The 23,914-nt window shown below is 36.5% G+C and overlaps 1 protein-coding gene across 1 annotated transcript in view; it reads left to right on the top strand.

The window, feature by feature from the left end:
• PTPRZ1 (protein tyrosine phosphatase receptor type Z1) overlaps nt 1-23,914 on the top strand; it is a 109,067-nt gene that overhangs the window by 16,986 nt on the left and 68,167 nt on the right. The window contains 1 exon segment of the mRNA XM_072399033.1: nt 20,362-20,424. Within this exon segment, the coding sequence (XP_072255134.1) occupies nt 20,362-20,424 (63 nt within the window).

Consider the following 23,914-nt stretch of genomic DNA (forward strand, 5'->3'; position numbering starts at 1 on the left):
CACTGCAACTGCAGATCTACACTTCTTGGGAGCCAGATTGTACCCGCTACCTTCCTAACGTAGGCCACTACATGGGCTGCGATGGTGTTAGGTCTCCCTGTGTGTGCACTACAGTTTGCCAACACACATCTACATATGTATGTATGTATCCATACACAATTTGTCAAGTAATAGCAAATGGTGGAATTTAGTTGGTTAGGGTAGAGCTAATTGTGGGGTGGGATCAGGATCAGTGAATTCAGTCTAAGTGAATTCAGTCTAATTTATTTCCAGAAAAATTGCAAATTCAATGCAAATTTGTGTGCTCCTAGATTTAATATATACTGTAAAACAGGCTTTTTTCCAATACTTTTGTTAGGACAAAACAATTAAATATTTTGAAAGCCAATTTTCAGAATTTTTTAGACATAATGACATTTTATGGGATCCAGTATACTATACGAAAACTGATATAACTTGTAGAACTGGTGCTTCCTCTTATAAATCTCATTCTACATTTTTAATTAAGTACTAGGCCTTCTGCATCTTTGTGTGTGGTCAACATAAGTGATTAAGAGATTTAAGAAATGGGATAGTTCATTGAAAAGATTTAATAAATGACACTGCAGGGAGTCTTACCAATAGGACAGAACAGCTTCCAATTAGATTATATACACTGACAGACATCCTAATTCTTGTCAGGGTACAGAGACTATAAAATCCAGGTTTACTTTATATATTTGGTATGGGAATATCTTTTTAGTGTTTGTAATAGTTTTGTCTTTTTTCTATAATGTAGAACATACATAGACAAGAAAATTAAAAACCTATACATCTGAACCTAGAAGAATATTTGATGTATGTATGATTCTACGAAGCATCCTCATATAGTGTACAGATATTTTGCTATGGATTACAAGAACTATTTTTCTATCACACACTTTTACACATTCTGTTGCTGTTTGTGCTGCAGTTCATATTGCCCTTTACACTAATGAGTTTTGTGGCCTCAGGGTTTGGAATAACAGCTTTTTTTTCTAACATACTATAATTTTGCATAGAATTTTCCATTGTGAGATATAACTGTTTGTTTTACATGCTACAAAATAATACCATTACAACTTGTCTTACAAATGAGCCGGTCTATGGGCAATAAAAGGTATTCGGTTATCTTCTCTATACGTGATTGAATAATGAAATTTGTAGCCTGCTTTTATTTTGTAGGATTGCCTGTGTAATAGCCTTGATAATTGTAGTTTGCTATTACCCAACCTGTTCATGTACTTCCACATACTGAAAAGAAACTCATTCTTGACACTTTTGGTATTTTATCAATTTGTGCAAAGTTTAGGAACTTGCTTGCAGAATTTAAATAATTTATAGGTGAATTTAATTTTTTTTTATCAATTAAAACTTTCCCCATTATAATAAGGAAGGAGTAGGTAACTATATTTTTAACCAGCAAACCAATGATTCTTCCAGAATCATACAAGGCACAGGTTCCAGAAGAATTTGAACAGAAGTCATTTAACTTGTCAGTATTTTGGGAGGTAATCAGAAAACATGGAAGGGGTGAACATAGGTAACACTGTACAGGCACTTTACCACATTACTAGTATTAGGCAACATGAATCATTTGTGGAATTAATTCAACATCGTTCTTCAGGGATTTTGAGTCCATATTTACATGATAGCTTCATGCAGTTCCTGCATATTTGTTGGCTACACGTCCACAGGTATTAACACAGCATTGGTGCCCTGAGCTGGTAAATATTAACCTTCCTAATATTATTGTTATTATTAGCTCATTTGTTATTTTACCCTTTTTGGAACATTCTCTGTAAACCCCGAAGATAAGAAAATCCCAGCAGATGAAGAGTTTCTAAAATACTCAGACTAGCCATAAGCACCATATCTACCACTTATTTACTAGCATAAATCAGACAAAGTAAGTCATCTTTAATTCCCATAATGTAAAATTAAATGACAAGGTGCCACATGCAGTCACTAATTACCCAAACACTCAGTACTAATGTACCTTCACCTAATGTACACCTACCTTCATGTACTCATCATTCAAGCTGTCCATAATTGCTGCACACGTCTCGGGGATGATATGACCCATTGCTTGTGGTGAAATCTCAGTGGAGAACTTCATGTCCTGCAGAGATCTTCCAGTGCCAAGGTATCTTAGCATGCCAAAAGTAATTTCTGGAAACACATCCGACATCCGAAGGTAATTTTTGTAGTCATCTGGGGATGTCAGTCGTAGATCCCGTAGCAGATTCTCATGCGAAATGTTGTCTCGGTCCAACAACCAATTTTTACACTAATTCTGACGTTTAAACAATCGAATCTAGCATGTGTACATTGTCTTTGAATGATCGTATCTTTATCAGCATGTACATATTCAATTACTATACGATCGTTCACAGATATCGTTAATAATCGTTGAGTGTTTTTAAACAACAGTTATTGAAGGTGTGTACGTAGCTTAAGAGGCAGCAGCATTTCTTTAACTAGTTTCTAGTTCATTTCTAGTGGTCTTTATTGGTTTTAACAGTCATCACAAGAACAGATTAAAGTATATAGAACAATAGGTAGAGAAGGGGATGAAAAAACATAGGGGATCAAGGGGTAACGAGTAGGTGACTGGTCGACCAGAGCATAACCCCGGAGAGAACAATGGTGAAGTCCACAACAATTCATGTGGAGGAGTGTCCATCAGGATTAGGAAACAGGCCTGAGTATAAATTGTGCTTTATTCCTGATTGTACATTGACCAAACTTGAAAAAAGACATGACTAGAAAGGGGACAAATACTGGAGGGGAGGAGGGGATAAGAAGGCAGTCAATCTGGCGCACAAAAGCTGTGTCTGGGTGTGTGGTCATACTCTAGTCAGCACCTCCCGGGAAAGGCCAGAATGCCATGAATCGATCATCGGTATCAAAGAAAATGCTGGTCAACTTCTTGTAGACCATTAAGTTGTCCAGACTGGATTCTACTTCCCTGTATGACACCTGAGGAGATCTCTAGGCTTTTGCAATCACTCATTTATACGCCATGAACACAAAGTTGAGCAACTTCCATTGAGAGTGACGAAAGGACATATCTAGGAGATGCAGTATGGCCTGCTATGGATCAGGCTGTATCGCGCTTTGTGTCAGATCTTCTGCCAACCGGTATATCCACCCCTAGAAAGCAAAGAGCTCAGGGTAGGGAAGCAGCAGCATTTCAAACATGAGGATACATAAAATCGATAAATGATGTGACAACAGATGCTAAATGTAGTTATAATAAAGTAGATCTTCTGTTAATAAACAAAAACTGTAAAGCATCCTTTATCCTTTAGATCAAAATTGTTAATGCAATAACAAATATCTCAACTGGTGTCCAATGTACCTTTTCAGTGTCAGTGGTCTGCCCAGTTTAAGGCAGTGCCTCATCATGGAAAGCTCTGTGGACCTTTAGTTGCCTACCCTCAAAGCCTTTAGCATCTATAGCTTTGTGTCAGATCTTCTGCCAACCGGTATATCCACCCCTAGAAAGCAAAGAGCTCAGGGTAGGGAAGCAGCAGCATTTCAAACATGAGGATACATAAAATCGATAAATGATGTGACAACAGATGCTAAATGTAGTTATAATAAAGTAGATCTTCTGTTAATAAACAAAAACTGTAAAGCAACCTTTATCCTTTAGATCAAAATTGTTACTGGTGTCCAATGTACCTTTTCAGTGTCAGTGGTCTGCCCAGTTTAAGGCAGTGCCTCATCATGGAAAGCTCTGTGGACCTTTAGTTGCCTACCCTCAAAGCCTTTAGCATCTATAGAAGGTTTGCACATAGCAAAAGATGTTAAAGCTTTGAGAGGAGGAAATCATACATGGATTAGTTGATGTACCGACAAGAAACATGCAAATCGTAAGAACAGAAATATAAGCTCACTCAGTGTTGATTGTTCTTTCACTATCCATTCACATAGTGGGAATAGTTCAGGACAGCTCAGCTCAGAGAAAGTGGGGTAATAGATGCTGGCCTTTAGACTGAAGACATCTAGTGGCCAAAAACATGTGGGGGAAATCTCTATATTAAAGCAAAACTAAATAAAAAAAAATGCAAGCAAGTAGGTTAGGTTGTTTATTACAGAAGGGTTATGTTATTTATACAAACCTGCTTGTTCAAAATCTTTCTGAAATGTACACTGAAATGAGCTGTAGGAAATTATTGATATTTTTTACCTAGGCCTGGGAATTGTATAAAAGTAGTGTGGTCCCAAGGTGTAGAAATCAGAGTAGGTGTGCATTTGGCATTGTTGATTTGGTATAGTACAGCTTTGATATGTTTTACCCTTATATCACATTTTGCACTGTTCATACCTATACCTATAAAAGATGCATTTACTGGGTACTAATCCATTTGCAAGAGCAAAGAGCGAGCAGGATTTTGCTGGAATCTACAGACCATACTAAAACACTTACATGGCAATTGATGTTTATGTAAAACTAAAATTGAGGTTTTTTAGTATATTTTCTTTTTTCAAGGTTACAGTTTAACTTTTTTTTAAACACACATCTGTTTACATTGGACTAAAGCTGAATCCAATGCTTTATGGCTTTCTATTCTAAATAGAGATTAGCGAGCATTAGTGAAGTGGAGATGAGAATATCCTTAATATGGGAATTATTTCTCCACCAATGTTAAGGAGCGGCTCTGAGTAGACTATAAAACAGTTACATTATATTATGCCCTACAAATTCCGCAAAGGGAATACAAAACAAATTAACCACAATGCTTATGTATGTTCTTTTAATCTATTTTTTATGATTAAATAGGCCGTATGAGTTAAATGCACAGTTGGGTCTAAGAGCAACATTCTGAATTCAAGTAACAACCTTAGAGAAGAAGTGAATCCATACAGTTACCTGGTAATTTTACCCAGCCAACACTACAATAATGCTAAATGAAAATGTTTTCTCTATTGATTTTAAACCTAAATATACTGAGCCTCTGATGGAAAGGTGCTATACACAGCCTGTGCTGTATAACATGTGCTACGCCAACTTGTTCATGGTAATACACTTGTTAGCATAGATGCCATAGAGTCTACAGGGGGATGTTCTGTTCCCAGGACACCAGTGTACCAACTGTTTTGAGTTGGGTTCATGGCAGCAATGTCCAGATGGAAAACAGAAGTTTTGATTATTTAGACTGCTTATACACCCTCAAAGCAAATCTTCACACGTCTACGTGGGTACATTCAAGACATCAAAAAATACAGCAACACTATCATTTTTGGTAAAACCAGTAACTTTAAATTTTGGAAAGCAATCCTTGAGCTCCAGCCAATTACTTTGCCTAGGTTGACATGATACCATCAGACCACTGCAGAAGAATGCATTCCCCCAGTCTCCTCTCACCCTTTGATCAGTCTGCTGCAGACAGGATGAAGCATCACGTGCAATTATAGTCATTGGAAAGGATCTTTCACAATCCTTTCCAACGACTAAGGACTGCACGATGCATGAACGAGTGCTATACATACAGCACCGTTCTGCTCTATGGAGAGGGAAGGGGGAGCTGCACCCCACTGCACGCTCTCCCCCTTCCCTTGCATTAGGATCGTTCGTCAACTGTGGATCCGCAAGGACGGTCGTTCGGATGATGGACGTCAGGCGCTGTGCAAACGCCAGATTCTTGTCCGATATCTGCCCTGAGCCGATTATCGAGCGAGAACCATTGGACGTGTGTACGTAGCTTTACGTAGTCTCCTTTCCCATATCATATCAGTTTTCTGCAGACCCAAGGCAGCATCTCCTCAGTCTCCTCTGTTCCATAGCTCGGTGTGTTGCAGACAGGAAAAAACAGTCGTCTATTCACCATTAATTAGACTACTGCATAGAGGAAGAAACATTTCCACATTTTGCTTCCCCCCAGGGGTTGGTCTGCAATGCAGTAACTTTTTAGATAATTACAAGGTGATCAGCAGCAGCAGGTATCTTATTATAGTCAGCCATTTGATTCGGTAAGAGGTAATAAATACCCGGTAATGCTATATATACACATTTTTTTTACCATGTGTATGCTTAACATGATAAATATATCTATATCTAATATGGCTAGGGCTACAATAAATGGTCATTTTTCAGTTTCAAAGGACCTTGAAAGTGACTCTAGGTTCAGCCGGCCTGCTGTCTCTGATATTTTTCTATGCAATTACAATTTGCAACAGGGTGCCATGTTTGGTAATATTTTCTTTGGTACCAACACTACTTTTGCTTAAGGAGATTGTACAAAACAGAAACATGGTCACATCAAGTTTGAAATGATTAATAATGTAGCTTTAGACTAAATTCAGTTGAATTAACTTTCCCTGTTTTAGCCCAGCTTTACCAGCTCAGTAACTTGTTTTACTTTTTGCCTGAAATTTTTTTATTGTGAACTGTATACTTGTCTATTATTGGGTTTTAGAAATCTAATATTTGATATTTCATTGAAATGGTTCCTCCATTAACCCCCCCCCCACACACACACACACTCTCTGTAAGGGATTATTTGGGCAATGAGGTGAAAATTCATTTTGCAAAGAATACCAAACCACATGCAATGAAAAGCAAAAACATTTTGCTTGCATATGACTGGATGGTTAAAGTCAGCAGAGCTTCACCTCATGCCTTAAGCCAGTGGTCACTAACATTTTGGACGTCACCGACCACTAATTTCATGGACCCTGGACTGTGCATGCATGGGGAGCAATGTTTCACTCAATGGGGAAGAAACTTCCTCCAGACTGACATCATGATGCCAGAACCCGGCCACCTCTGAGTCTGTGATTAGTACGGGAGACATGTTGCTTCTCCTGACCCTGCTAGGGGGGATGCACTGGCCAGAACAGCGGACCACCAAAAGTTTCCCTTACCACTGCCCTAAGCTAAGTGCTCTTGCAGAGTGATAGTTCACTTTGCTAAGTAACCAAACTTTTGTCACTCAACTGCAGTAATTCATTTATGATGCTTCATCCATTCTGGTCGTCTGGTCCTTATAGAGTAGGGAAAAGTATGGATAAATATATAATTTGCAGAATAAAACTGTATGTTTAAATTCTTTTAAAATAAATTCAGGCTTTTTCTGCTTTATCTAACCTTGCATGCATTGCATAATGCATTTTGATTTTAGTGTGAATGTACAGCTACAGGGTACATTTTCCTTTCAAAAAACAGGGCCATGTAACATTTTGTTCCTGATTGAACGCCTAAATAAGGTAACGTGTGGAAGACAGACTACAGGGAAAACCACATTATCTCTCTGCAGGGCTACAGGATGCTTTGTTGGCAACAGAACAATGACAGAGTCCTGTGTATAGGGAACACAATCTTTCGCTGTAATGTAGACATTGTCACGAACAGAAACAGTATTATCCAGTAATGTGACCATACAGTTCATCAGAATATACAGAATACAACCTAGTTACAGATATATTCTACCAAAGCAAATTTCTTTAAAACAAGGATGAAGTGTAAAACTTTCATCTGCTTCCCCTGCTTGTGGAAGGGGTTTGTTCTCCTGATCTATGATTAGGAAGGGCCAGAGACACACATCATGTCCGAATGTTGTTTAACTGCCTGGCCACCCTGGGCTGGACATCCATGAATCACAGGGGATTGGACATCCTGTCCTCTATGATCATTAGGCCTGGCAACAAAAAATTGGACTGGTAACTGAGCTGGCTTTGGTTTTTAAAATCACACGTGTATGCATATGTCCTTTTAGAAATAACACAAAGACTGATTTCCAAAAAAATAATCATCATCACTTGTGCAGGTAGATTTGAATAAAAAGAGTGTGTTTTTCTCAAACTTTGATTAAAGAATAAACTAAACAGGCTCATGTCAGCCGTTTTGACAGCTTAGTAAATCTTCCCCTTAATGTTTGCCAGTGATCCTGTAAATTAGCTTTCAGACAGGAACAGGGTGAAACTTTATACTGAACTTTGTGTAAAGTGTTGGAAACCATAGTTACAATATTCCATTATTCATGTCTGGATGACTACTAATCCACATAACAAATACAAGTATTATAATTTGACTTTTCATTCAGTTAATACATGGACAAACGCCATTAAATTTACTTGGTTTGTTCTTCTTTGTTAAGCTTTATTTGTGTACCTGTCGGAGTTTATACATAGCTGTGCTATGTGACAACCATATTGCAAAATATGAATGTTAACAACGCATTGTAGGACCATACTAAGCCTATAAATGACCTAAATTAAGCTTTGAAATACAGTTTGAAATTCCATAATAAAGCATAACAATTGTTATATATGGAATTAACAAATTACAGTGGTTTTGAAGATAACACAGGGAAGAATTCATTTCTGTGCAAAAAAAACAGCTTGATTGGTCACTATTGAAAATTTCCTATAGTGCCCCCTGAAAGCATGATGATTGTGTGTCATACAAACATCTTGTATGTAAATGTAAATATATTGGGAATACATGTTAGGGAATAGGGAGTTATGTGTAGGGAAAGGAAACTCCAATGAGAGACATTTAATGACATGTCTATGACTATATAATAACATATTAGGAATACTAATAAAAAAAAGAGTTACCCGTAAGGTAATTTTTATTATTTCATAATCTAATTCAGTTTGTTTCAAACAAATTCAGACAGAAACGGGTAAGCAGCTGCTCCAATTGCTTTTTTTTTATGTTTTGCCTAAAGTTGTTCTTTATCTCTATCCATCAGTTGTGTCATTCTAATACAATGGCTAGCAACAACATTGCAAAACAATAATGGGTTTCACAGGGATATGTGCTATACATATACATTTCATTCATCATAATTATTTGCCAGCACTGATGCTGCCTTAAAAAAGAATTACCGGTATGCAGCATGACAAATGTAGTGTTGTGTCCTCTGTGTCCAGTGCTGGTCATTAGTAGGTCATGTCATTTATATAACTATTATCAAACAAGGCAATGCTAGCAGTATAGCATGTATAGTCAATCATAAGCTCCTACAAAGTGTACATTTAGAATTGTGAAAGCTGCTTCATGATCTGTGTGCACTGGCTGTCATTTACCTGACTAGCAGTGATAAATGATCTGTATTTGCAGAAGGCCTCTAGCTAATACTGCTGACACAGAGCACCTGTCATCTTGTGGAAAATCTGCCTATGTGCATATAACTTTATAAACACATTCTGGACACTGCAACTTCATTTATAAAATGTGTACTGTATTCCATCTGTTACCGTCTGATGTTTTTAAATGCAACAAATGAGATGAAACATGTATCATACTTGGTTATGCAGTGCTGCAATGAAGCAGACAGTTTGTTCTTCCCAAGTGGTGAGGCATAATGGATAATAAAAGACAATAAAGGGTGTTGTGTTCACTATTTTCTGCAAAGACAAAAAATGGCTCCTTCCCACGGGACAGGTTCTGAATTTACACTCTGAAGGCTTAAATACCTTGCAGTGTTATTGATCTTTAATAGTTCATCAATATTTAATGCAAAGTAAAATCTGATATCTTAAACAACACAAAATGTCACAGAGATCATAAAAAAATAATGAAGGTCTCTAGTGACTTGTCACAATAACAAATGTACATTTCTCTGAGCAGCTATAAAGCATATGGAGATAATGTCCGCTGGGACACGACTCTTCATTGATGTGATACTTGCCATTTTAGCTGAACATTGCACACATTGGACATGTTGTTTATATATGTGAACCACAATACTTAGCATATCATTTTCATAACATCATTTTGTGTTTGTTATTGTAGATAAAAAAGAACAATTGTTAATGTTATTGTCACAATGAGGGCCACACACTGTGGGTGTTTTACTAATGGAGTTTAGGCTGTTCTTTTACCAAGGTGAATTGTAACCATGCAAAGGATAATTCACTTAGCTTAGTGGATAGTTCGCTATCATGTGATATCAAAAACTGAAAACTAAACAGGATTTTTTTCCTTGCATATTATTGAATGGTAAATACCCCAGGGGCATCAATGAACTGATATAACTGACCATTGGAAGTGGAAGTTTGTTGCACTGACCTGATATGTCATAAAGGGACAACATCTTGAACTACCCATGGTGTTATCAGCAAAGGGAGGGATACGAGAGGAATGGAGGTGCATTTGTAACTTTAAAGTAGAACTACTTTAAAGTAATTACTTAAATAAAGGATAAGGTAGGTGTTTTTTGCAGAATGGGGCAGATGACGACACATCTTTCCTGCCTGATAACGCACATGGGGGATATCCCAAACTGATGATATGTTTAGTCTGCAATTCACCTAAAAAGGAATCTGTCATTACAATTCATCACAGTACTTTAAAGATATTTTTCTATCTATTAGACGATGCTAAGCGCCAGCTTTGCAAATTGTTTTTAGCCAGATAAGGAAGATTTGGGTTCTGCTTGGGTATTACTTGGGTTCTAAAGCAAATGGACAAATGTGAAGACTGCCTTTGCTAAACCACTCCTGAAAATGCTGATTTACTGAATGTCTCAGGTTCAAGGGCTATCTGGTTTACAGTCATGGAACAAGTATACGGTTCAGTAAAGTCAGAACAGCCTATCTGCAGACTTGTTTTATTGACCCATAATTAAAGCCATTAGATCAGCACGACAGTCAGTGGTAAGCATTTCCAAAAGGTGAGGTAGGCAATCTGAGTCTAAGTTTTATTTACCTTGTGTAGGTATTTAAAATAAATTTAGGCTAGCCATTAATTTTTCTCCCATTTAGTAAACCCTCCTCTATTTTCAAAGGCGAAGTCTTCCATGCCTGCGTGTATACACTTCATCTGCTTTTTATCAGTTATCATTTGATCTTGTTAGTGACTTTTGTGGCTCATATTTTGTATATTAGTCTATCACTCCTCTTTTCTACTTCAAAGAAAAATAGTTCATAAAACAAGGTCACAGCAGCAATGCTGACAGTTTTTCTTGTGAAACTTTTGCATAGAGGATTTACATTTTAGGATTTACCTTTGATTTGGATGCAAGAGGTATGAAAAATAAACAAGTTCTGTGTATTTGAGAAAAAGAAACCTGGAGCAAAGTTCAGAAATAAAGATTCCCCGAGTCTCCATGGCAATGTTTGACTTATTCAAGCCATGTCTTTGCAGTAAAAGATGGGCTCAGTGCCAGATTATTGCTAGAAAATCATTTCCTTCTGTAAATAATGTTCACTAAAAAAAGTTAAGGTAATGTATAGTGAAAAAAATGTAATATTTCAGAGTTAGAAAAACTAAAACAACTGCATTAACTGTGATTTTCAGATTCCTTCCCTTAAAACAAGGTTTTTCTTATTATTTTTAATGTGTGTGTGGGGCTGGAGGATTTGGACAGAATGATGAGGGGTTATTTTAAAACAAGCTTGCCAGCTTTAGATGTACTCCTACTACCTACCTGCTCAGGCTGCACTGTTTCATTATCGGAGAAGACACATCATTATGTTATTTACAGCTCACTTATTCCCTATATACAGTTCAAGACTTTATCTTCTAGTACATCTTGTTATTGGTGCATATATAAACCTTATATAGATAGTGTTCAGAACATGTAAAACATTTTAAATCATAAACTTTATTTAACTTTAAATAAACTTTAAGGTGGCTGGTATTGGGGACCTAGAACATGTTCATGCCATATTCCTAAAATATTCTATCATTTATATTAATCCAGCCAGACAGGTAACATTACATACATATTCATCATTCTACACACGGGGGATCTGTATTATTTCTATTTTTTGTGTAGATTTTGTCAATACTTTACATCTTCATAGTTAAAAACTAGACACACCATCAGTGCCCCAAACTACTATCGGCTTCTTATCTGCTGTATGAATATTCCCCTATTAAGACCACCATGTTGGGACCTGGTAAATCTAAAATGTGCGTAGTTATGTGATTCAGCACCTACATTTGGCATTCATGTCTATGCACAATATTGATTTTAAATTGATGCATATTGGTGACCTCTCGTTAGTCATTGGTTGTATTTGCTATATTATTTTGGGCTGCTTATTCTTCCAATTTGGGAACTTTTGAAAAAAGATTACAGACATAGGTGGGCCAGTTCAACGGCATTCTCATGTTAAAAAATGTACCGCCTTAAATGCATAATTTATTGACCATACAAAAGAATTCTGTCAATGAAATGTGTCTGAAATCATTAAAATATGAGTGTGAAGAGATTACATTGTCACTATAGCTAATTTAGCCTAGAAATTTGGAGTAGGGAGCTCCCAACCTTTTGAATTCTGCAAGTATGTATGACTATATATCCAAACACACATAGTTCCTATTCCATAGGCTGCATACTAGTTTGACAGTGGAATAATACTTAGTACTAAGACCAAGGTTATGCAAGAAAGGCAGAAAACTACCTTTTTCAGAAGGATGTCTTAAGACATGTTCCATTTAAAGGTAACTTTTTGTTACATAAATGGACTGAATAATCATGTGATTGAGGAAAACACAGTTAGGCAGAGATCATCCAGAGCAGCAGTCATCACCGGTGGTCTGTGAGAAAATTTTGGTGGTCACCGGCTCTGTCCCCCGTATGGACACAACCCGCCCACTCTCCCATTGAAGGCTCAGACCTGCTTGCTAACCATCCTGGGGGGAAAGTAGGGCAGGGCTGTGGACACAACTTTTGTTGCATCCACAGGCCTGCACTACTGTCCCCCCAGGATGTTTAGCAAGCAGGTCTGAGTCTGCAATGGGAGAGAAGGCGGGTTCTGGCATCATGACGTCATTCTGGGGGAAATTTCTTTCCCTTTGAGTGACACACAGCTCCCCGCGCCTGTGCAGTGTGGATTCCATGGATTTAGTGGTCCGTGGGGTCTGAAAGGTTGCCGACCACTGATCCAGAGTGACCAATTAAATCTGGCATACACACCCAATTATACCCTGTAAGTATACTATATTACAGTATTTCTCTGTTACTAGTTTGTGATGTAACACTATTTCTAAAATGAACCATATAGGGGCTGTGAATCAATATCAGTTAAGTAATTGCTTTTTATTTGCCTTTCCTTCACTATGTTAAAGATAGTTAAATATAGACTGGTACAAAAAAAAAGAAAAGCAAGCAAATTGTAGTGACGTAGAAAATGTTACCATAACAAACACTGCTTGTACAGCTTTTGTCTTTTAATAATAGTGCATTTCACCAAGTATAGGGTGGTGTAAAAGCTTTCTAAAAGGATTTTTATAAAGTGATTATGTTTATTTACCGAATGGATTTTGCTGGATTACCTTCATGTCTATTGAAATAATGTGAAATATGGGTGGAGACATTTATAATAGGATGACTTTGCACCAAGGAAAGGTAGACAGAAGATAATTACAACAGTTATACCAAGTAAAATAATAACTTTTAACCCCACAGGCATTTTTTTTCAATCATTGAAAGAAAACATACCCCCCACATTCTTACATAACCAGCCTGACACACCAGACATGGTGGTTTGCATGTCTATATCAAGGTAGCAGTGACATTACAGCCTCCTGACAAGTTATTAGCAGCTTGCATACCTTTCACTAATGGGTGTTGGGAGACTTTGAGAGACATGTCAGTAGCGCAGAGCCCTTTTACTGCTGGTCAATGAAGACATGTTCTTTTACTGCTGGTCAGTAGAACACCACCTCTTTGGCTCCCAGGCTCCTGGTCAGTGGAGATGTGTCCCTGTACTCCTGTTCAGTGCAGCACTGCCTTCTCTTACTCCTGGTCCCTGGAGAAGTGCCTTCTTTCTGCTGGCCGGTGAAGAAGTCCTCCTCTTGCTGCTAGATAGTCCTGTGCTCCCCTTTTTTGTGGTGAATGGAGGCAGTGTCTAACTATCTGAAAATTTCACCCCCCACTGTGCCCTGCACCTTATGGTCATTTCCCATCAGGCTTACTAATCATATATTCAGTAAAAAAAGAAAAAATGTAAGTTATCAGAATACAGAATATCTGCTGTAAATCGTGTTTTTTGTCTTCATTTTTAAACGTGCTTGGATATACTAAGCACCAGTGCTTCAGCTGAAAGTTTAAACATAAAAGTCTGATGGATAACAAAGAAAGTGGGCCATGAGAACAACAGACTTCAAATAGATATCCTTGATGTCTATTTTTAGTTACATCTGTTTCTCTAATATATTCAGTGCATTCTTTTTAGCTTCTGTATTGCTTACATCCACATGTATAAAAAATACAATACTCTATCACAGTGTCATAAGACACACATAGGATAAGAGAAACTAGAGATTTAAGGCAGGATATATTTGTATTTGTGATTTGAATTGCATAGACGCTAGGATTTAAAGTTATATAAAATTATAGACTGCATGGGGGTTACACAAGTACACCCACATGACCCAAAGGTGCTCAGAGAAATCACTTGTTGTAATACACAGATGTAATATCTGATAAAACATTAAATCATGCTAAAAAGGCAAATGTATTAGGGACTTGGGAGTGACAAGATATGTAGCTGGAAAAACACACAGGTGTGTTTCAAGAACAAGCAATAGCATGAAAATAGCCGTGCAAAGGACAAGCACAATATCCTGTTTCCACTGTATACTCATGACTCAAGACTGTTTGCACACACAAAAAAAGATAGTAATCAGAATAATACTAAGTCAAACAACAAGTGAGAGACTATTCTTTGTTCTCCAAAAGATCTATCTATCCATCTGTCTATCTATCTATCTATCTATCTATCTATCTATCTATCTATCTATCTATCTATCTATCTATATATATCTATCTAGTGATTCAAGGGAGAGATTACTTCTTGTAGGCATTTTGTGTAACTGCTTACCAGCCCCTCACATCAACTGGAAATTTTATTCAACTCAGTTGCTTTGCAGGAACTGCTCATTTCAAATCCCCTATAATGTTTTAATATGATTCATATCAGGGCTTTGACTAGGTTAGTACACAACCCTTTAATTTTTTAAAACCATTTCTTTGGTTTTTCTAACCATTCTTGGTGGATATTTTAGATCAGATTTTGTTTTAAAAATGTTTTTATAAAACAAAATAAATACAAAATAACAAAATGTGAACAATAGCAAAGGTAAAACAAGGTGACTGAGATTTAAAGAAAGGATAGTTGATACAATAATACAGCCAGTCACTACCATTAAACAGATGCTTGAAGTAAAATAAAACATGGTCCATAAAAGAAATGTAACATCACAAGTAGCAAATGGAAGTATAACAACTATGTACAGTACAATAAATTCTCTGCTCAGCGGTCCACAAAAGGCCGCCTGACATTGATTTGTGGGTGAGCTGCATAATTTTAAGGAAAAAAGATCTTCGGCCGTGGAGAGTAAACATATGGTAAATTCTTTTTACTCCATGCTCTCTCCATCAAGCAAACACAGTAAGTGTGAGGTAACCATGAGTTACCATGAGGTAAGTACAGATTATACAAGGGAGCATGACTGGACATGAGACCCCCAGGATATATATAGCTGTTCTAAATTTTAGGGCAGTGCTTAATGATGGGACTCGATATACCTGCATAAGTGTTTACCTTAAGTGATAGAATTCCATCATGTTTGAGAGGGGGACATTTTAACTGCTTCAAGGGAGACTCAAAATCCAAGGTAAAGTGGTAAGTAGAAAATTGCACAATCAGTGCCACTACATATTAGTTAGAGGGTTTGGTAAGTCAGTTTTATTGTTGCAACATTCATTTCCAGTTTAACTGTCAGACAGATGAGCTGTTTAGGCCCTAAACTGTAGGGCAAACTGTAGTTTTTCTCTAACAGTTGTTTTGGACAGAAAACGCTTTTTACTGGCATGTCTCCTGCACAATTTCATTTGGTGCATCCTCTTTCTGAATATACATGCATGTTTTAGGAAAAGCTTGTCAGGCCGGCAATTCCATGCTGCGTGCCACTGCAGTATTCCACACTGCCTATCGTGTCCAGCAATGTCACTTGCAGAAGCAAGGAGAAAAAGAAATAGAAGCATCTACTGTCCCTTTAGCCGTGCAGCCTGAGATGTACCATATTGGCATCCCCTGCACACTCTGATGCTGTGAACAGCAGAAGGAGATTTTAGGGGCAGATTTGTCCCTAGCTCAATCCTGCGCTGCCATTGGCTGCCTGGGCTTTAGAGCTTCTTGGCTCCCATTCACCAGTGCCTGTTGTAGCGTTTAGCCAGGCTTACTTGCTGCTAGTGTGTATTTACTGTTACTGATCATTGCCTGTTTCTGACCCTATGAGTTTATGTTACCTGGACCGACCTTTTTGCCTGTGACCCAATTCTGCGTTCTGTGTTTTGTCCTTCTATACTTCGTCTGGTGGGCTGATTACCTGTGTATGACCTCTTGCTCTGTATTCTGGACTTTGCTGTGTTGGAATCTTGGTACTGCATTAGCTATGGGCTCCTGGTCCTCTGCCAGCCATTCCACAGAGACCATCCCTTGCGCACTAAGTCTTGGGGGCAACCGTGGGCTGGGAAACGCAAACAGTCTCCCGAGGCTGAGAAGGCGCTTGCTATAAATAAAGAGTGCAGCGTTGTCTGGTGTCTGCCGAGTACTGTTCTTGTACCAGCGACTTACAGCATGAACTTTGACACCAACTGTTACAAGAGTTATTCCACTATGGCTTTTCTGGACATTTCAGTAAATAATAAACATCAGCTGTTAGTCCCTACTGTGTTCATAGGTGTAAACTCAATGCCAGGCACACCTACACAATGGGTTGTTAAATCTGTTATGTGTATGTTATCATCCAGAAGGAATGCTTTTAATGCACTGTAGCTAACATGATAGTTTTTAGGAATTTGTCTTGCTCAATTTTGGGTTATCAATATATATAAACTGTGTATATACATATATATATATATATATATATATATATATATATATACATAAATACACACACACTGTTTTTCTGAAAACATTATAACATCATTTTAGATAAAATAACCCGTATTTAATTTTCTGATAAGATTCTCCAGCTTCTGACATTCTATTCTTTCTGTCATTGTGAGCTTACACATGTCTTAAAAATGTGAGACTACATAAGTGCTTGCTGGCAGATGCAAAATATTCTTGGACTGTTTTCGCTACGGGGAATAATACTTTCAGGCATGACTATGCAGAAGAAGCCCTTTACACATTGCTGTCAAGAGTTGTAAAATGCTAGCTAAAGAAGCATGTGGGTGAAATACCTGGAAAATAGCACAGGATGTAAGTACATGCAACACAATATATAACAGAACATTTCTGAATTCACCAGGTGATAGGCCTTTTCAGGCTGTAGTCCTTGGATCACTATAACTGTAACTTAGTCATCTCATAAGACCAAATAATTATTTATGTGTAAACCTAATGCTAGGTGTGATGACAATGCCTTGTACCGTCATTCTGTCCACACCCTTGTAACTTTTGTTGGAAATGAGGCTTTACCAGTGTAATGATGCATGTTAGGTGTCAGGTTTGAATGTCTTTTGTGAAAATTCATGGTATCCCAAAATATACAATTAAAAATCTGCTTACATTTATTTCTGGCTAGAACAGCCTGGGAGTTCACAGGGCAGGATGTATCACGCCCTAGACACATCTCATTGCAATAATAATGCATCTTAATAGGTTGAACTTTTGAAAAACTCCTCTTTCACAATACAAAGAATTTGTTATGAAATAACCTTGCTGCTAAGGGTGACCTCAGAAATATTTAACTAATACATCACGTTAATACTTGGAAACAGGAAAAAGAATCTAACCATAGCTCAGCTTTGCTAATAGTCTGTTTTTATAAATGGAATTAGCTAAAAAGCTTGACTTGCCGGAAAAACAGAACATTTAGGTCTCTCCTAGAGACAGCAAAAACACTAAAATGGACTGTATTCTAGTATACCAGTCATCAGATATGGTGGCTGCCTTAACATAAAAATAAGTTTGCTAATTAAAAGTTATGGCCAACATGGTTTTGGTCTAACTTAAGCCGCATACACACGTGCAATTTTAGTCTTTGGAAAGGATCTTTCACGATCCTTTCGAACGAATTAGGACTGCACGATGCATGAAGGAGTGCTGTACATACAGCACCGTTCTGCTCTATGGAGAGGGGAGTGGGAGAATGATGGACCGGCACCCTGCTGCGCGCTCTCCCCCTTCCCTTGCATTAGGATCGTTGGTCATCCATCGTCCGTGGATCCGCCAGGACGGTTGTTTGGACGATGGATGACGGGCGCTCTACACAGACCAGTTTCTCGTCCGATAGCGGCCCTGAGCCAATTATCGGGCGAGAACCATTGGATGTGTATACGTAGCTTTAATCTGGCTCTTTAAAGGATGTAATCTTGTTGTTGACACTTTGTTTTTGAATAAAGGATCTTCTGTACATATATGGGGATCAGTATATTCAGCCAATCTGTAGTTCTTTTAAAAGCTTTAAGTAAACCTTTTAGTATAAATTCCTCTAAACGGTCATCGGGGCTTTGATTTAAAACATTATACAAGCCTGATGGAGCAATGATTTTCGCAGAACCAGCTTAGATAGCTCACCATTAATGAGGAATAAATCCAACGCTAACTTTGGTCTTGTTTATATATTTTATTATTATATAAGCCTTGGTATTTAGTTACGGCATGCGCTACATATTTTACGGAAACCTTGTATCGATTATTCCACTCCCGATTTTATTTGATAACCTACGCATAAATGCTTAAAGTAAATGCAGCGTTATGACCCAATCAGTTCTATTTTTTTTACATGTTTTAGCCCCAAGTGACCTAATTTCCCAGGTTCCTAAATACAGAACTGCTTAGGCCTAATTTAAAAAAAAGTCTTTTTGTATGGCTGAAGTTTTACAGTTTGTAATGTTACACTTGAGGGACAAATTATGAGAAATTGTGCACTGAGTGTTGAGTTTTTGAAGGAAAATTATTGTGGCCCATGTTCCAATGACAAATGCAGAAGGGAAAATTTCCTTATGTTAAAAAATAAATATCTATCTATCCAAATGGATAGAAAAAAATCAAACCAAGCATTTAACCATTTTTCACTTTGTAAAAAAATAAAAAATAAAAAGTTTTGGCCTTTGAGACTTACTTTAAAACAATAGTTACATTGCATATGGATGCTCTTAGTTGTTTTCTTAACTACCTCCCTGCCATGTCACAGAGATTAATGGTGGGTCAGGGCACTACTTTTCCCATCCCACCACTTATCTGAGTTTAAGGGGCCAGCCAATATGAAATAGATTGCCTTTATGATCCAGAAGCTATAAGGCCATTGGCTTCATAATCTAACGCAGTAAATTTGGTGTAGCCCCCATTGAGTTCAAAGAGGTACAGTCAACAATATTTCCTAAAGTCTTGGATAAAACTAAAGCAGATGACAATGGGGATATTTGTATGGTGATACACTATATGATTACATTTTGCAGACACCTACCCATCACACCTATAATAAGTTCTTTTGCATCTTACTTTAATACCATGGACAGTAATATGGAGTTTTTTTGCAACTACAACTCCTTTGGGAGGGCTTTCTACAACATTTACATTGTGTCTGTGAGAATTTGTAAGCACTCACTGAAAAAAATATAAGTTTTAAATCTGTGAATAACACTATTTTTGTATCATTGCACTTATTTGTATTATATTTTTTATTGTCAGTATTGGAATACTACTTTATCACTTGCTGTAATTAGACTTTGGAACCTAAGAGGTGTTGAACTATGTTTGACCTACTGTTGTTGGATGAGAAGATGTGGCTTGCAACTGGCATTAAAACGTATTCCAAAGTTGTTCAGTATGGCTGAGGTCAGGGCTCTGTGCTAGCTACTTTAAATCCTACACATATATCATGTTTTTTTGCTTGTAAGGGGGCTCTGTATATACCCTGCCCTTTCAGTATATATTTGTTGGCTTGATACTTGGACTCTGCCTTTATATATATGGCCACATTGGGCCATGAGAACCAGAATGTTTTCTGGTTACTTCTTTTGCAACTTTCTGTTTTATCTATGACATACGGAGTAATTACATGACCTAAGTGTGACAGTTTTTTAGTGAACATTGCTGATTTACTTACTATTATGTCCATATCAGTAAAGATCTCAGTAGTGATTTTCAGTGGGTGATATATTATGATTACCATACTTTGACCCATTATTTGGGGGGGATATTTCAATTCTGAATAATGGTTGCTCATGGCCAATGTGTGGTTTGATAACTGCAGACAACACAAATTGCTCATGTAAGTAAAATATACACATAATATAGTAAGACATAACAAAAATGTATCCTACTCAGTAGTTGAAATGTTTTATTATTTTTTGTTTAATTGTTCATGTGAATACTTTCTGAAGTTGCATCTGTTGTTTTCTTTTTTAGGTATGATTTATGGATACAGACAGCAACGAAAATTAATTGCAGAAATAGATTGGTCCTATACAGGTAATTGTGTATTTTTGCATTGTATATACAGTATATTTGGTTCCTATCTGTATACTTTATCTTTAGGAGTCCAGGTACTCTTGCTACAGTTTCTATAACATAAAAATAAAGTCTAACTACCAATAATTTTTAAATATATGTCTAACATACTTATATAAAGAGAACGTGACTTTGATTTTATCTTCTAATATGTATTTGTAGCTTTGTTTGTAGATGTGTAGTCTTCCAAAATATGAAGGTGATGGGCAATCAATACAAATTGTGAGTGTATCAAAGTAAAATATAGAAGGTTTCCCATCTTTCATCATTTGTTTAAAAAAGTGCCCCATGTGCTTATTCAAAAGCCAACAACTCATTAAATTCAAATTACTTTAAAAATTCTCCAATATGCTAAAATAGGGAAAAAATGTCTTCCTAATCTCCAAAAGTTATCACCTTTTTTTATACATCCACAGAGTTGGCTAGAGATAGTTCCTATGCAGGTCAATTTAACATTTCCACAGATTGAGGTATAAAAAAGCCTTTCTGCAAGTAGAGTTCATTGCTCCCTTGTCATTTTAAAATGACATAAAATTATTTGTGACGTATTTACTATATCTACCATTTATGGGCTTGATTTACTAAAGGCATTTATGGTGTTCACTCTGAAATATAATTATCAACTTACAATGGAATTTACACTTAGTGAATGCAGTGAATATTAACTCTTTAAAGATAAGAGTTTTTTTAAAGAAGCAATGGGCATGATTTATTAAAGCTCTCCAAGGCTGGGGAAGATAGACTGTCATGGGAGATCTGGTGATCCAGCAAACCTGGAATGGATCTGGTCCACAATTGAAAACATTTACCAACTAACAACAAATTATTTTAAGGCATCCATACCAGGTTTGCTGGATTACCCATATTCTCCCATGATAGTCTATTTTTTCAAGTCTTGGAGAACTTTAATAAATCAGACGCATTAGGTTTATATCAAGCAAGTCAAATGACCTAAACATTGAATAAACTAAAGTGGATTTTTGTATGGGTAGCATAAGTTTGTAAGTGAACAGTTCAATTTAGACAAAGCACATCCGCTGTAACAGCAAAGTAATACTATGATAATGGAAAAAGTACAATGCCTGTGTGACTAAATATTTATTCTGTACAGTTTCTGCATTTGTTTTTTTACTTGCTAGAAAACAAGGGAGTAGCCACCTAGTTGTTTCCTTGGATGTAAGTAATAATAATAATAAAAAAAAGACTTTGAAAGCTGCAAATACTAATTTAAGTAATAAAAACCCAAGATAATAGGATGACTAAAGCCTGAGAGGCCATTATGGAAATGTGTTAACACGAAAATGAAACACTTAATTAATATGCTAGGTTTCTAGTTTAAATCCTTTTTTCTGTACTAGCACAGTTACACCCTCTTTAAATTAATTCTCATCTATTTTATAATGCAAATAATATAATAAATAATTTTAAAGTATATGGATTGTCAGCACATTTAGTAACTGCTGGTTTAAACAAAACTATTTATAGAACAAATAATAATTATAAAATTAAAGCGTTATTGTAAACTAATAATAACCACCAATATTAGCAGAAAATTATTTATTCAGCCTACGGAAATTCATTACACATAATTTTCTTTTCCTAAACATTTAAAAGAACTATTCAGACAAGTTCTTTACCTGCAGCATACTAGATTCTTATTTGTATTTTTTTACATTGTATACAATGAACAAAAAAAGAAAAAAAAAAAAAAAAGTTGCTTTGAAGGCCACATATCCCATTACTATAAAAAGTGTTTTCTACCTTTTGACAAAACATTTGCATCAAAGGGGTTTTGCACTGATGCGGGTCACATGGCATTACACACAGTGTGTCTAATTTATTAATGCTTTCAAAGACTGGGGAGGATACACAGGGAAGCTGGATGATCCAGCAAACCTGAAATGGATCTGGTCTAGGACTGAAAACGTTTGCTAACAAATAGCAAATTACATTCCAGATTTGCTGGATCACTTAGTTTCACTGATGAAAGTGTATCTTCTCTAGCCTTGGAGAGCTTTAATAAATCAGGCCTCACTGCCTCTAGTGGATTGTAATCTGAAATGTGTTTGCTCAACAAACACGTGAGCATGTGAGTGGAATTTAAATATAATTTTTCCACCTAATAAAATGTACTGTGCTACACAACAGGAGGTTTTTAATGGTAAAAGTGAAAGAATGAGTGAAGTAGAGTCTTCATTTTTAATAAGCCCACACTTAAGAAGGGACAATACCATAGAAATACCATTCCATTATTAAAAAAAAAAAAAAAATATATATATATATATATATATACACATCAATGCCTTTTTTTTACTTTAGGGGTCCTGGCTATTTGGTGAGTGACCAAGCCAGTGCATTTTACAAAGGATTTTTTTTTAAAAGGGTCCTGTGTGTGTTTTTTGAATTGGTTCACTATACATGTTGATGGGTTTATGTTATAATTAATGATTTGATAGAATAATTTGTATTTATATATGTGATTTAAAATATCATGGCAATATGTATAAATTATTAGAGGTATTTGGTTAGGTGATTCTAGCGCCCTATTACACAAATATTGACATCCCCAGATAAGGGAATGCTTTTGTTCACCTGTAGTTATATCTCACTGACATGTGGGAGGAAGAATGAGCCAGACTGCAAGTCAGTACTTATAGAAGCATTGTAGATTGCTTTGCTTTAGGGCTGCTGAGGAACGTTAAGATAACTAAAGGTACAAACCTACCATACAATTTTAGCCTTCACATAAAAAAACATAACCATTATAAATACCTAGCTATTATGTTATGCTCTGTTTGGCCTTGTATTGCGTGCTGATCACATACTTCCTAAATTTAAGACCCTGTTAAAAAAACATGACTAAACTTGAAGGTGTGCATTATTTTTGCCAAGTCTTCCAAACCTGACGACTGTAAAATTACTGTGAAGAGTAAACAGTACTTAAACTTAATGCACTGACGACAAAGGATGCACAAAGTACCTAAAAAGAATAAAAACTTATATATTGAAAGAAGCTTAAGTCTACTTTACAAATATTAACTGAAAATGCTCAGCAATAGAGAGAGATTAATCAGCAGATTGCAAATGAAATCTTTTCATTGGGTTGCTAAATAACTTTACTATGTTGCATAGCACTTTCAGTGCACATTTTGATTTAAGGGCATATGTTAAAAATTCTGCTATTTTGCTATGATTTTTATTGTTATGTATTTAACAAACTACAAGTTAATGCAAGAGTCAGGTATCACAATGCAAATATCATTAGCTCCTTAGAAAAAAAAGAGATCCTGTGGCACCTAAGGTGGAATTGACAAGAAGTTGTCCCCATGACCCAATTCCCTAAGCTTTGTTAAAATACTTAACTAACTTTTTAACTACAAATGTAAGGGTATAAAACACTTAGTTATATTTTCCCTTGAAAAAGGTACTAAAATCACATGTCTGCTATAAA

The sequence above is a fragment of the Pyxicephalus adspersus genome, chromosome 2, assembly GCF_032062135.1.
Source record: "Pyxicephalus adspersus chromosome 2, UCB_Pads_2.0, whole genome shotgun sequence".
NCBI lineage: Eukaryota > Metazoa > Chordata > Amphibia > Anura > Pyxicephalidae > Pyxicephalus > Pyxicephalus adspersus.